The 11,770-nt window shown below is 29.8% G+C and overlaps 1 protein-coding gene across 1 annotated transcript in view; it reads left to right on the top strand.

Moving 5' to 3' along the window:
* Positions 1 to 3,338, top strand: part of LOC117174114 (dynamin-binding protein-like) — a 63,903-nt gene extending 60,565 nt beyond the window's left edge. The window contains exon 9 of the mRNA XM_033362885.1: positions 2,688 to 3,338. Within this exon, the coding sequence (XP_033218776.1) occupies positions 2,688 to 2,882 (195 nt within the window). The 3' untranslated portion in view covers positions 2,883 to 3,338. The remainder of the gene's footprint in view (positions 1 to 2,687) is intronic.
* Positions 3,339 to 11,770: the final 8,432 nt, after the last annotated feature.

Below are 11,770 nucleotides of genomic sequence, written 5' to 3'. Positions count from 1 at the left end.
TCGACTCAGGATACTTATAAGATACTACCATGATTTTTTCAGATTTTTTGGTCCAAAAATAAATTAGGCCAAAAACCGGCCTTACCGACCCTCCCCCTTTAAGACGCTTTCAATAGTTTAGAAATATTTAAAACCTTAGAAACATTTTCGAAAATTGGTTGAATATTTTTTGTTTTCTTCGAAACTTCTAAAAGTCCTAAAATTTTTTAAAAAGACTCGAATTTTTCCTTATTGTTGTAAAATCGTATAAAATAAATAAAAAAAATCCCTAAAATCTTTTAGTTTATTTTTTGATACACAAACTGATTATATTTATTTTCTTCTTTTCAATTCTCAGAATTTAATTTCAACTCGAATTTGAGTGCTCAAAATTAAAGTTAAAAATTTGTTTCATTAAACTGCCAAATTAAAAAAATTTCAATTAATATAAATTGTAGGGTTCAAAGATTCAGATTAAGTTCCAAAAATATAAATCCACGTTATAATTTCCAATTCTTTAAATTGAAGAATAAATCACTGAAACTAAAAGATTTCAAAATTATATTATTTTAAGCAATTTTAAATTTTAATTTCAGCTCAGAATTTGGTAAAAATTGAAAATTTCTCTGTTTAAATTTGAAATTTATTTCGTTTCGAAAAGTTCCCTTTTCGAATCCAAAATTTTAATTCTTTTCGAAAATTCTCCATTTCAACTAAGAATTAGAATTTTTCTTAAAAATTTCCTGTTCCAATTCATAATTTTAATTTTTTTTCGAAAATATCCCGTTTCAACATAAAATTAGAATTCATTATTTTAAAAAATTCCTTGTTTCCAGTACTAGCTCAGAATTTTTCTAAATTTAAAAATTCCCGCTTCCAACTTAGAATTATTATTATTCTGGGTAAATTCCGCTTCCAATTACAAATTTGAAAAAAATGTAATAATCGCTATTCAAATTAAAAGTGGAATTATTTTTATTTTATACAGTTTAAAAATCTTAAAAATGCTTCGAAATTCTATTTCAAAACTTTAAAACATCTACATTCTTTTTTGCATTTTTTCAAATTTATTTATTTTTTTTTAAATTCTGCTAGATTGAAATTTTAAAAAAAAATCTTCCACATTCATTTTTGAAAATTTTGTAAATCGTTATCAATCTTTTTAAATATTCTCTTAAACTGAGTTTATTCAAATAAAAAATAATGTTCTATTTTCATAGAAAATGTTTTTCATTGTTCTGATGCCTGTCAAAATTATTCGAAAGCTTCTAAATTTTTTGTTTGCAATCTTGCAAATGCAGTAGGGTGATTTGGGGAAGTGAAGGGATCGTAAGTAGAAAGAGGAAATAAGTGGAGGGGGAAAAAGAGGAGAGGAAATAAGTGGAGGGAAATAAGTGAGTAAGAGTAAGGGGAGAGAAATTAAGGCATATGGGGGGTCGGGAAGTAATGGTAATAAGGGAAATGATAGAAGGAAGAAGAAATTATGAGAGGGAAAATGGGGAAGTGTGAGGAAAGGATGGGAGGGAAAGTGAAGATACGGAAGTATGGGAAATAAGGGGAGGGGAATAAGGGATCGTGAAGAGCAATGAGTGAAAGGTAAGTAGGAAAAGTGAAGTTAAATAAGTGATCAGTAAGTAGGATTGGGAAATGAGAGATGGGATTTCAGAGGAAGGAAGAGGAGGGAAAATGAGGATAGGGTAAGTAGGTGAAATTAGTGGAAAAGTGTGGTGGAAAAGTGTTGGCAAATGAGGCAGGCAAAGTAGGGGAATTGAGTGGAGGTGAAATAGAGGAAGTTAATGAGGAAAATAGGGGATACGAGGAAAGATAAAGTTAAGGAAGTGAGAGAGGAAAAGTAAGAGAAGTGAGAACAAGTTGAAATGTAGGGGAAAATATACAAATTGAGTGGAGGGGAAGTAGGGAAAATAAAAGAGTAGGGAGGTAGCGGTATTAAGGAAATGAGGAAATGGGCTGAATGAAAAGTGAGTGAAAATAACGGAAGGTGACGTAGATTCATTAAGATAAATGAGAGGATATTGGGGAGATTATGGTAATTTGGGAAAATAAGGAGATTGTCAGTAGGGAGTGGAAATAAGTTGAGGGGGAGTGAGGGGAAATAACTGAAGTTAGAATGAGGGGAGAGAAAGTAGGGGACATGGGGAGTCGATTAGTAGAGGAAATAAGGGATATAATAGAAGGGAGAGGAAATTAGTGGAAGAGAAATGAGGGTAGGGGTAGTACGGGAAATATGAGGAAATTTGTGGAGGGAAAGTGTTAGAAAATGAGAGGAGGTAAATTAGGGGAAATGCTGATGCAGTAAGGGAAATAAGGGGATATTGGGGAGAAGTAGCGTGGTTTGGGAAAGTGAGGGGAAGTAGAAGAAGAAGTGAGTGGAAGTAAGGAGAAGTGAGTGTAAGTGAGAAGTAGGACAAAATTATACAAAAAAATTATGGTGATTTGGGCTACAAAGGTGTTACGAAACCCTTCTTGGTAGACGCGTGGTGCCTACTTTAAATCATTTTTTTCTAATTGCCATTTTAAACAGATTTGCGTTCATTTTCCTCATTTGTTTTCTTCCTCATTTGAAAGTTTTCACATTCTTCGTACGGATTCATCATTTCGCAAGAATTTTTGCTTATAAAAAGAAACTTTTCTTTCCACCAGAATTGAAAACCCTAAACATATTTCGAGCTGTTCATTCTTTTTTACAGTTCTACTATGCTTTATACGATTTTGCTGGAAAACAAGAAGGTACCTTATCGGTTGTAACAGGCCAGGCTCTGAAGCTCATTAGACCTCACGATGAAAAAGGAAACAACGCGTGGTGGTTAATGGAAGATAGAAACGGTGTAAAAGGATACGTACCTCAAAATTACGTGGGCCCAAAGGAATTGTTACTAAACTAAATTTTGTACAAATTTTCTATAGACATTATTTTATTATTGGGTTTGCCATAATGTTGTGCCTCGATTTTTATAGATTTAATATAGGTAGCAACCCCAATAGGGAGCCACCTACCCATAGTGGGCCACACCTTGCAAAATAAATATGTAAGTAAATTATTATAAATATTTATTTAATAATTTACGAAATCAAACAAAATAATTATCCGGATTTTTTTTTTAATGAATATTTATTAAATAATAAGTCAAATTATTTTACATTGGGTGGCCCACTTTCGGTTGGGGCCCAATATTGGGGCTGTTACCCTTCCTAGATTTTCAGTTCGCAGAACGATGATATCTGTAGAATGCGCACATGTTCAAAGTATTAAAAATATTTTAAACATCTTCATTAGCGTGGATCGAAAAAAAAATTATTTTCGAAATTTCAATCAATACAACAAATTGGCGTACAAAAATTATTATCTGCAAAAATAAAAATCATAAATTATACTAGATAATTATGTTTTATATAAACCTTTGTAATTAAAATTTATTTTTTATCTTAATTGTAAAAAAAATGTTTTTAGGACTTGAGAGCTTTCTTGGGATTTTTTTTTTCAAACGGGGACAAAAAATAAAAGTTAATTACAGTTGCATATAAAAAAATTATTATCTTATCCAGAATAGTATCATAAAATATTGGAGAAATGTAGAAGAATCTAACCCTACAAAAATTTTCAAAAATTTTAAATTTTGCAGATAATAATTTTTTTAAACGACTTTTGCACTACTTTTAGGCATGGTATTGTTTGCGACTTCAAAAAATATTTTTCCGACCCAACCTAATCTTCATTCCTAAGTTTAGTTTTTTTGTTACTTTTCTAGATCTATAAGTAGTGTGAGCACCAAAGTATTAGAATTTTTCTGTTAGTTGCAGGACAATTAAATTTAAAAAATGAAGGTCAAAATTAAGTTCTTGAAGGAAAAAAGAAACTTTTTAACGATTTTGAAAGGTTTCAAAATAATAACAAAAATATTGTAAGATTCCTGGGAAAATTTAAACGATTGTTTATTTTGAAAGGATTTTAAAATTATCAGACAAGAATCTGGAATATTCTAATGAAAATGTTTTAATTTTGCATATATTTTTGCAGATTTCTAAAAAATGAATTAAATTTTTTTTAAGAATTTCGAAATGTTTCAAGACAATAAAAAATTTTTCTTAAGATTCCTGGAAAAATTTCAATCTTGAAAATTCGAAGACTATTTTTTTAATTTTGCATAGATTTATACAGACTTAAAAAAAATTAAAAGCCATTTCAGGATTTTGAATTGTTGCTCGAAAATGCACACATTTTTTCAAGATTCCTAGGGAAATTTCAAATGATTTTTCATTTTGGAAAATTAATTTTGAAAGAAAAGTTCACTTGAATGATTTTTTATTTTTTAAATTAATTATAAGAAAAAATTGTAAAACATTGACAAAATTGTCGAAAAAGAATCTGGAAGAATTTAAAGTAATTTGTCTAATTTTGCATAGATTTTTGCAGAACTGGAAAAAAATCCGAAGAATTTAGGGTAATTTTTTATGCTCTGCAGCATTTTATAAAAATTTGAAGAAAAATGTAAATTATTTTAAAAGATATTTAGAAGTTTCAAAAGAATTTTAGAGTTTGAAAATTCTGGAAATTAAACAATTAATAATTTTTCTAAATTAAAAAAAAAACATCTTTATCCGAGAATAGTACTTTTTTATTTATGATTAAATTGTTTAATCATTTTTCAATTGTATGGATTCGGGAATTTTTCTTTGTTGGCAAATTGACAATGTCAAATATGTCTAAAAAAATTTGGAAGATTTTAAGATAATTTAAAAAATTTTGAAATACCATTCAAAATTTTAGTACTAATAATTTCAGTCACTTTGAAAGATATTTAAGTCGCCCTAGTGTGATGGATCTATAAGGGCAAATCTCGAATATAATTGTATTATTTTTTATGTTAATGTCTAAGTTATGTTTGTGTAATTTGTTATTAATTAAGTTTTATCAATCTGTTCTAAAATGATATATTTTTTTATATGTATTTCCAAGTTGATGTTACAATAATATACATTTTTATGTGGCTGCAATTTTTTAAAGTGGAACAACCATGAGCGTAATAAATACGAGAATAAATACTGTAAAATGAGTAGACCGAAAATATTTATAAATAAAGGCCATAAGAAATCGAATTTTTACATTTTTTTACATTTTTCAATCGCAACAAAAAAAACAATTGTTATAAAACTGTCCAATTTTTAGTTCAAGATTTAAAAAAAGGAATCATTTAAAAATAAAAAATATTTTATTGGGAGATTTGAAGGATGAATAATAATTGTAAATAAATTGTTAAAAATTAAACAATTGGACCTCAAAAAGTTGAAGATTTTATGTTTTTTAAAATCAAAATAGATATAAATTAAAGTATCTGAAATCTCATGTCGTACGCTAAATTGTCAAATTTTCTTTATCCCAAGTTTTAATTTTATAATAAAAATTAAAATGGTCAAATATTTTTAAATATAACACTAATGATTTGCAAATTTTTTATTTTTAAACGATTTAAATTCACTTGAAATCATTAAAATTTCTGAGGGATTTAGTAGAAAAAAAGTTTTAGTACTTATATATAATTTTTTCACTTCTTACGTTTGCCATTTAAAGTTCCTTTTTATTTTTAACTTTTTCAAAAGAATAATTTTATTTTGAACATCGGATATTTTAAATTTGTATATTTTGACCGATGAAAATGAAGTTGAATTAATTTTTTTATTGAAAAAAATTGTCTAATTAATTAAAATGCCTGAACTTTGAAACATTTAGTTTTCAATTCTAATCTATCAAAATTTACTCGCTTTGAATTAAAAATCATTACATACGCTTTCAATTTAAAATGATTTTTTATTATTTCAATAATTTGTGAAACTTAATATTCAAAAAATTAGCTTGAGAATGGATTTTTAAATTGTTTATATTATTGTATCCTCTCCTATTTTTAAATACGAAATATACATGGATTTTCATATAACCGTCAATCAAAAAACAAATGAATAGTTTAAACAATTTGATACTAGTATGATAATAATTTTAATTAATTAATTTAGATTTTTTCACTACTGCTTCCCTATTTCTCCTTACTACCCCACAATTGCGTTAAAAGATTTCCTGTTTAATGTAAAATTATTATTTTTCTAGAAAATTGACTTTTGAAGGTCAAAATTTTAATTCTTTTGGAAAATTCCTCGTTCTAATTGAAAATCAGGTTTTTTTTTTAAATTATCTCATCAAATTCAGAATTACATATAATAATGCTTCGAAAAATCTCCTGTTCTATCTCAAAATTATCAATTTTCTTAAAAGTTCACAGTTCCGAGTCAGAATTATATTTCATTATACTTCATTTTCAAATCCAGATATATCTCAGAATCATTTTGTTTAAACTCCCTGAACGAATTCGAAATTATCATTAATTAAAAAAAATGGACTGTTCAGTGTCAGAACTATAATAATTTTTTTAAAATGTATCTGTTATATCATCAGCGAATGGTGCTTTACCGACAGCAGATAGCCCAGTGGGCACAACATTTGGAAACGTCTTTACGACATCGTTACGACATCGCTACGACATATTCACGACATCCTATGTCCATGCCGTTTCGGTGTCTGCGATATCGTAAAGACATCGTCAAATCATACGACTTATTTACGATATCGTAAAGGCACCTTAAGAACATGGACATAGGATGTCGTAAAGTTGTCGTAAAGTTGTCGTAACGATGTCGTAACGATGTCGTAACGATGTCATAACGATGTCGTAAAGACGTCGCCAAATTTTGTGCCCACTGGGCCTCGACAATCGTGGAGGCAGAAAATCTACAATATCTATCAAGTTAAGAATCGTCAATAAGAGAAAATGCTTAACGTCTTAATCAGACTAGATGGAAAATAATGTTAACAAATTAAAAATTAAAATTTTCTCTTGAAAAGAGGATCTTTCGCTTCACTGGGAATCGAACCACAGAACTTCTGCTTAATTTTTTGTTCAAAAAATTCCCTTGTCAAATTCAGAATGACAGATAGAGGGTGGCCACTGGACCGGGAAACCCGGAAAGGACCGAAATTTTATTAGACGAGGAAAATCTAGGAAATGACAGTTAATTTATTTTTGACCAGTAATTTTATAAATTTTTTCAGAAAAAAAATCTGCAAATTTGATTTTACCATTTTTTAAAAATAAATAGTTGAATTGTTATAAATTGCAATTCAGATATTCAGTTTACAATGCGTAATTCAAAAATATTTTATTTAAAACATGTCGTTTCAAGGACTCAAAAAATAAAAAAGTGGAAGCGTTTGAAATCGAGAATTTTGGATAAAAACCATTTTTGGTTGATCAACAGTAAATATATAAATTATAAGGATTTTTTAAAATTGAACTGTACATTAAGATTAACAAGTGAATAATAATAAAATTGATTTTACAAGACGATTCGGAATCAGTTCAAAATTTAAGAATTTCCAGATTTTAATGTTATAAATTAAACAATTTTAATTGGAAAATCTTAATAGTTAAATAAATGTGAACGTCCGATTGAAAAATAAAAAAAAACTCTTGACTGATTTCTCAAAAATAAACTCTTCTGAATTTTAAAATAACTTCAAAATAATATAATCATAGTAATTATTAATTGACTTATTTTTATTTATCTATTTATTTATTGATTAATCAATCAATTTACTAGCATCAATTAATTAATCAGGACCACGAACCACCTAAGCCTGCAACATAAGAGGGACTAGGTGTACCTTATGTTTTTGAGGTCGGTGAATCTGAATTCGGTAGCCGTTTGACGCCATCAGGCCATATTCAAGGTCCATTCAAGGTCGATTCGAGGTCAAACCTACAAAATTCATCGCTAACCAACTAAATCAGGGTAACCTTAGGTCGCTGAATTCTAATCCGATGTCCGTTTGACACGGACAGGTCATAATTAAGGTCAGTTCAAGGTCAAGTCTACAAAATTTATCGCTAAATTATGAAATCAGGGTACCTTAAGGTTCAAGTGGTCACTAAATTCAAATCCGGTGTCCGTTTGACGCCATCAGGTCAGTATCAAGGTTAATTCAAAGTCAAAATTTGTGTGTATTATGTACCTACCACATGCAACACAAAATGTCTCTCAACTATTACAAGGTGGCATGGTAAAGGAGACAAGGTTGGTTTTAACGGACATTTTCAAAAAATGAAACTGCCCAGTGGGCACAAAATTTGGCGACGTCTGCACGACATCGTTACGACATCTTTACGGCAACCTTATTGTAAAGACACTGAAAGGACACGGACATAGGATGTCGTAAAAATGTCGTAAAGATGTCGTTACTATCTTGTAAAGACGTCGCAAAATTTTGTGCCCACTGAATGATTGAAATTTATACCGGATACAATCTTCAGTAAACATACTTATGAACAAACTTAATTCTAAAAAAGATTGAACGCAAATATCAATCTAGCACTGAGACTAGTCTTAACCTATTGGGTACGGACATGACCTTGATATTAACCACCTAGTGGGCACAAAATTTGGCGACGTCTTTACGACATCGTTACGATATCCTTATGACAACTTTTCGACATCCTATGTCCATGTCGTTAAGGTGTCTTTACGATATCGTGAACACGTCGTATGATCTGACTATGTCTTTACGATATCATAAAGACACCGAAACGACACGGACACAGGATGTCGTAAAAATGTCGTAAATATGTCGTAACGATGTCATAAAGACGTCGCCAAATTTTGTGCCCACTGAGCAGATATGACACGCAGCGCCCGCGGCGGCCAAAGCCTGAAATTGCTTGGGGATAGAAATTTGAAATTTACACAAGTTTGCACGTGTGCATTTTTAAAAATATAATAAATTAATAGATGATTGCTATGAAAACGTATGTAACATTTTTTAAAACGAAACTAAATAATAGAGGAAACTTTCTTGCAAAAATATTTAGTGAAAAAATTGTCTTTTCATTCCAGCTAAACCCGTTCTAGTTTCGTTGTTGGTTATGAACATAACCATAAAAATTGCCGGTAGAATGTCAACAATCGGATTTATGATGTATATTTTAATTAGAACATGATTTTAAGCTATAAGTCATTCTATCGATTTTTAACATGAAAAATTGAATAAGGGAAAAAGTTTAGCGGTAATTCATGTGGTAAGGGTGCAGAAGTGAAAGTAAAGGGAATAAGCCAAATTCAGTGCAGCGTTATAAGACTAGCATCAGTTAGTTCTCAACAACACGACGTTAAATTACAAGTGTTTATTAAATAACAAATATATTTCCTAACATTTTTCTTTATGTTAAAAATATTTATAAATTACAAATGAGATACCCCAGTCGGCACAAAATACTATTTTGTGAGTTTACTATTGTAGATACTTAGGACAACAAAATACCCATTATATTTTTATCCGGAATTGTGTAATTTGCACACTAGAATATCCCTATGTGTATAATAGAGCAAATTATGAATATGCTTAACATTGAGTAATTAATTTTCAATTATTTCAATAAATTTAATTTGTTTAAATAATTTTTCTTTCGAAATTTTGTTTTTTTCCTGAAAATTATTACTATTAGTCTAGTGCAATATTGATTGACATTCATTCATTTATTTTCAATTATTTAAACAATTAGAATTTGTTTAAATATTTTTTCTCAATTTTTCAAAATAGTAATTATTGATATTTCTTCAGTAAAATATTGACCACCATTATTTAATGCATGTTTCGTTGTTTAAACAAATTTCATTCATTCAAATACATTTTTTTTAATTATTATTTTTTTTTACAAAAATATTACTGTGTTATCATTAAGTCACATAAATTAATTTTCAATTATTCACCAATCGTTAAAGTAATAACCCAGTGGGCACAAAATTTTGCGATGTCTTTACGACATCGTTGCGACATCTTTACGACATATTTACGACGTCCTATGTCCATGTCGTTTCGGCGTTTTTCCGATATTGTAAAGACATCTTCAGATTAAACGACTTATTTACGATGTCGTAAAGACACCTTAACGACATGGACATAGGATATCGTAAAGTTGTCGTAAAGATGTCGTAAAGATGTCGTAACGATGTTGTAAAACAATACGTTCTGAAAGAAGTGGTACCTCTACGTGGATCAGAATGGGTAACGCTGAAACCAGTTCAACTGAATTTAAAGCGCTTCTGACGCTGTATTAAGCCAGTTCAAATTTAATTTATTCAGAAAGAACCTGATACTATAGCATACTTGAATGGCGACAAGGTTACAAATTCTAAACAGCATAGAATCCACATAAAAACTCTTAAGGTTTTTCCAAATTTAACCATTAAAATCTCTTAATCTTCATCTCAAGATGTCCACTTAAACCTGAAAGTATCCTGATCTGGTTGGTTAGCGATAAAATTTGTAGGTTTGACCTTGAGCTGACCTTGATACTGACCTGATAGCATCAAACGGACACCAGATTCGAATTCAGCGACCACTTAAACCTGAAGTTACCCTGATTTAGTTGGTGAGTGATGAATTTGGTAGATTTGACCTTTAACTGACCTTGCCACTGACCTGATGGCGTCAAAAGGATACCAGGTTCGAATTCAGTGATCACTTAAACCTGAAGTTACCCTGATTTATTTGGTGAGCGATGAATTTGGTAGATTTGACCTTGAATTGACTTTGATACTGACCTGATGGCGTCAAACAGATACCGGATTCGGAGTCAGCGACCACTTAAACATGAAGTTACCCTAATTTAGTTAGTGAGCGATGAATTTGGTAGATTTGATTTTGAACTGACCTTGAGACTGACCTGATGGCGTCAAACGGACACCAGATTCGAATTCAGCTACCACTTAAACCTGAAGTTACCCTGATTTAGTTAGTGAGCGATGAATTTGGTAGATTTGACTTTGAACTGACCTTGATTCTGACCTCGTGGCGTCAAACGGACACCAGATTCGAATTCAGCTGCCACTTAAACTTGAAGTTACCCTAATTTAGTTGGTGAGCGATAAATTTGGTAGATTTGACCTCGAACTGACCTTGATACTGACCTGATGGCGTCAAACAGATACCGGATTCGGAGTCAGCGACCTTAAAAACATAAGGTACATCTAGTTTCTCTTATGTTGCAGGCTTAGGCAGTTTGTGGTCCTGTGTTATTATATTAAAATTGATTAAATTCTAGATATTGTTTCAGTCTAAAATTGGAAAATTTGTAATGAGAAAAAAATCAATTGTTTAATATTTAATTTGTAAGTCAAATTGTTGAATTTCAATGTATAAATAAATATTAAACACCTATTATTACTCGAAAAAATTCGAGTCAGTTGAAAAGATATTTAGAACTTCTGAAAGAATGGCCTAATTTAATACAAAATATCGAATTCGCCGGTTTTTAACAAAAAATTTAGAAGCTTCTTAAGAATGTTGTGTAGATTTTTCAAGATTTCGAAATAAAATTTTGTAGCTTTTTAAGGATTTTTGTTTAAAAGTATTTGCAAAACAGTTTTCATTGCTTTGAAATAGAAAAATATTTACCTTTACGCCAGCCTGCTAATATCTCTTACAAAATCCCACGTTTCACAACATAATAATATTTTTAATAGTTGCATTTGAAATCCTAGATCTTTTTCTCTTTGATTAAAAAAATTTAATTTACAATTTCAGGTAAATACTGATTTACACGTTTGAGTGTAACTCGTTTCCTAAAAAAAACCGGTTAACATAAAAATAATCAAAATATTATGATACTTTCGCTGATCAACAACTTAAAAATTTTATTATAAATAAGTCAGGCTAGTTTTTAATACAAAT

The sequence above is a fragment of the Belonocnema kinseyi genome, chromosome 6 (assembly GCF_010883055.1).
Source record: "Belonocnema kinseyi isolate 2016_QV_RU_SX_M_011 chromosome 6, B_treatae_v1, whole genome shotgun sequence".
Classification (NCBI taxonomy): Eukaryota; Metazoa; Arthropoda; class Insecta; order Hymenoptera; family Cynipidae; genus Belonocnema; species Belonocnema kinseyi.
This window is presented reverse-complemented; position numbering and strand designations above follow the sequence as displayed.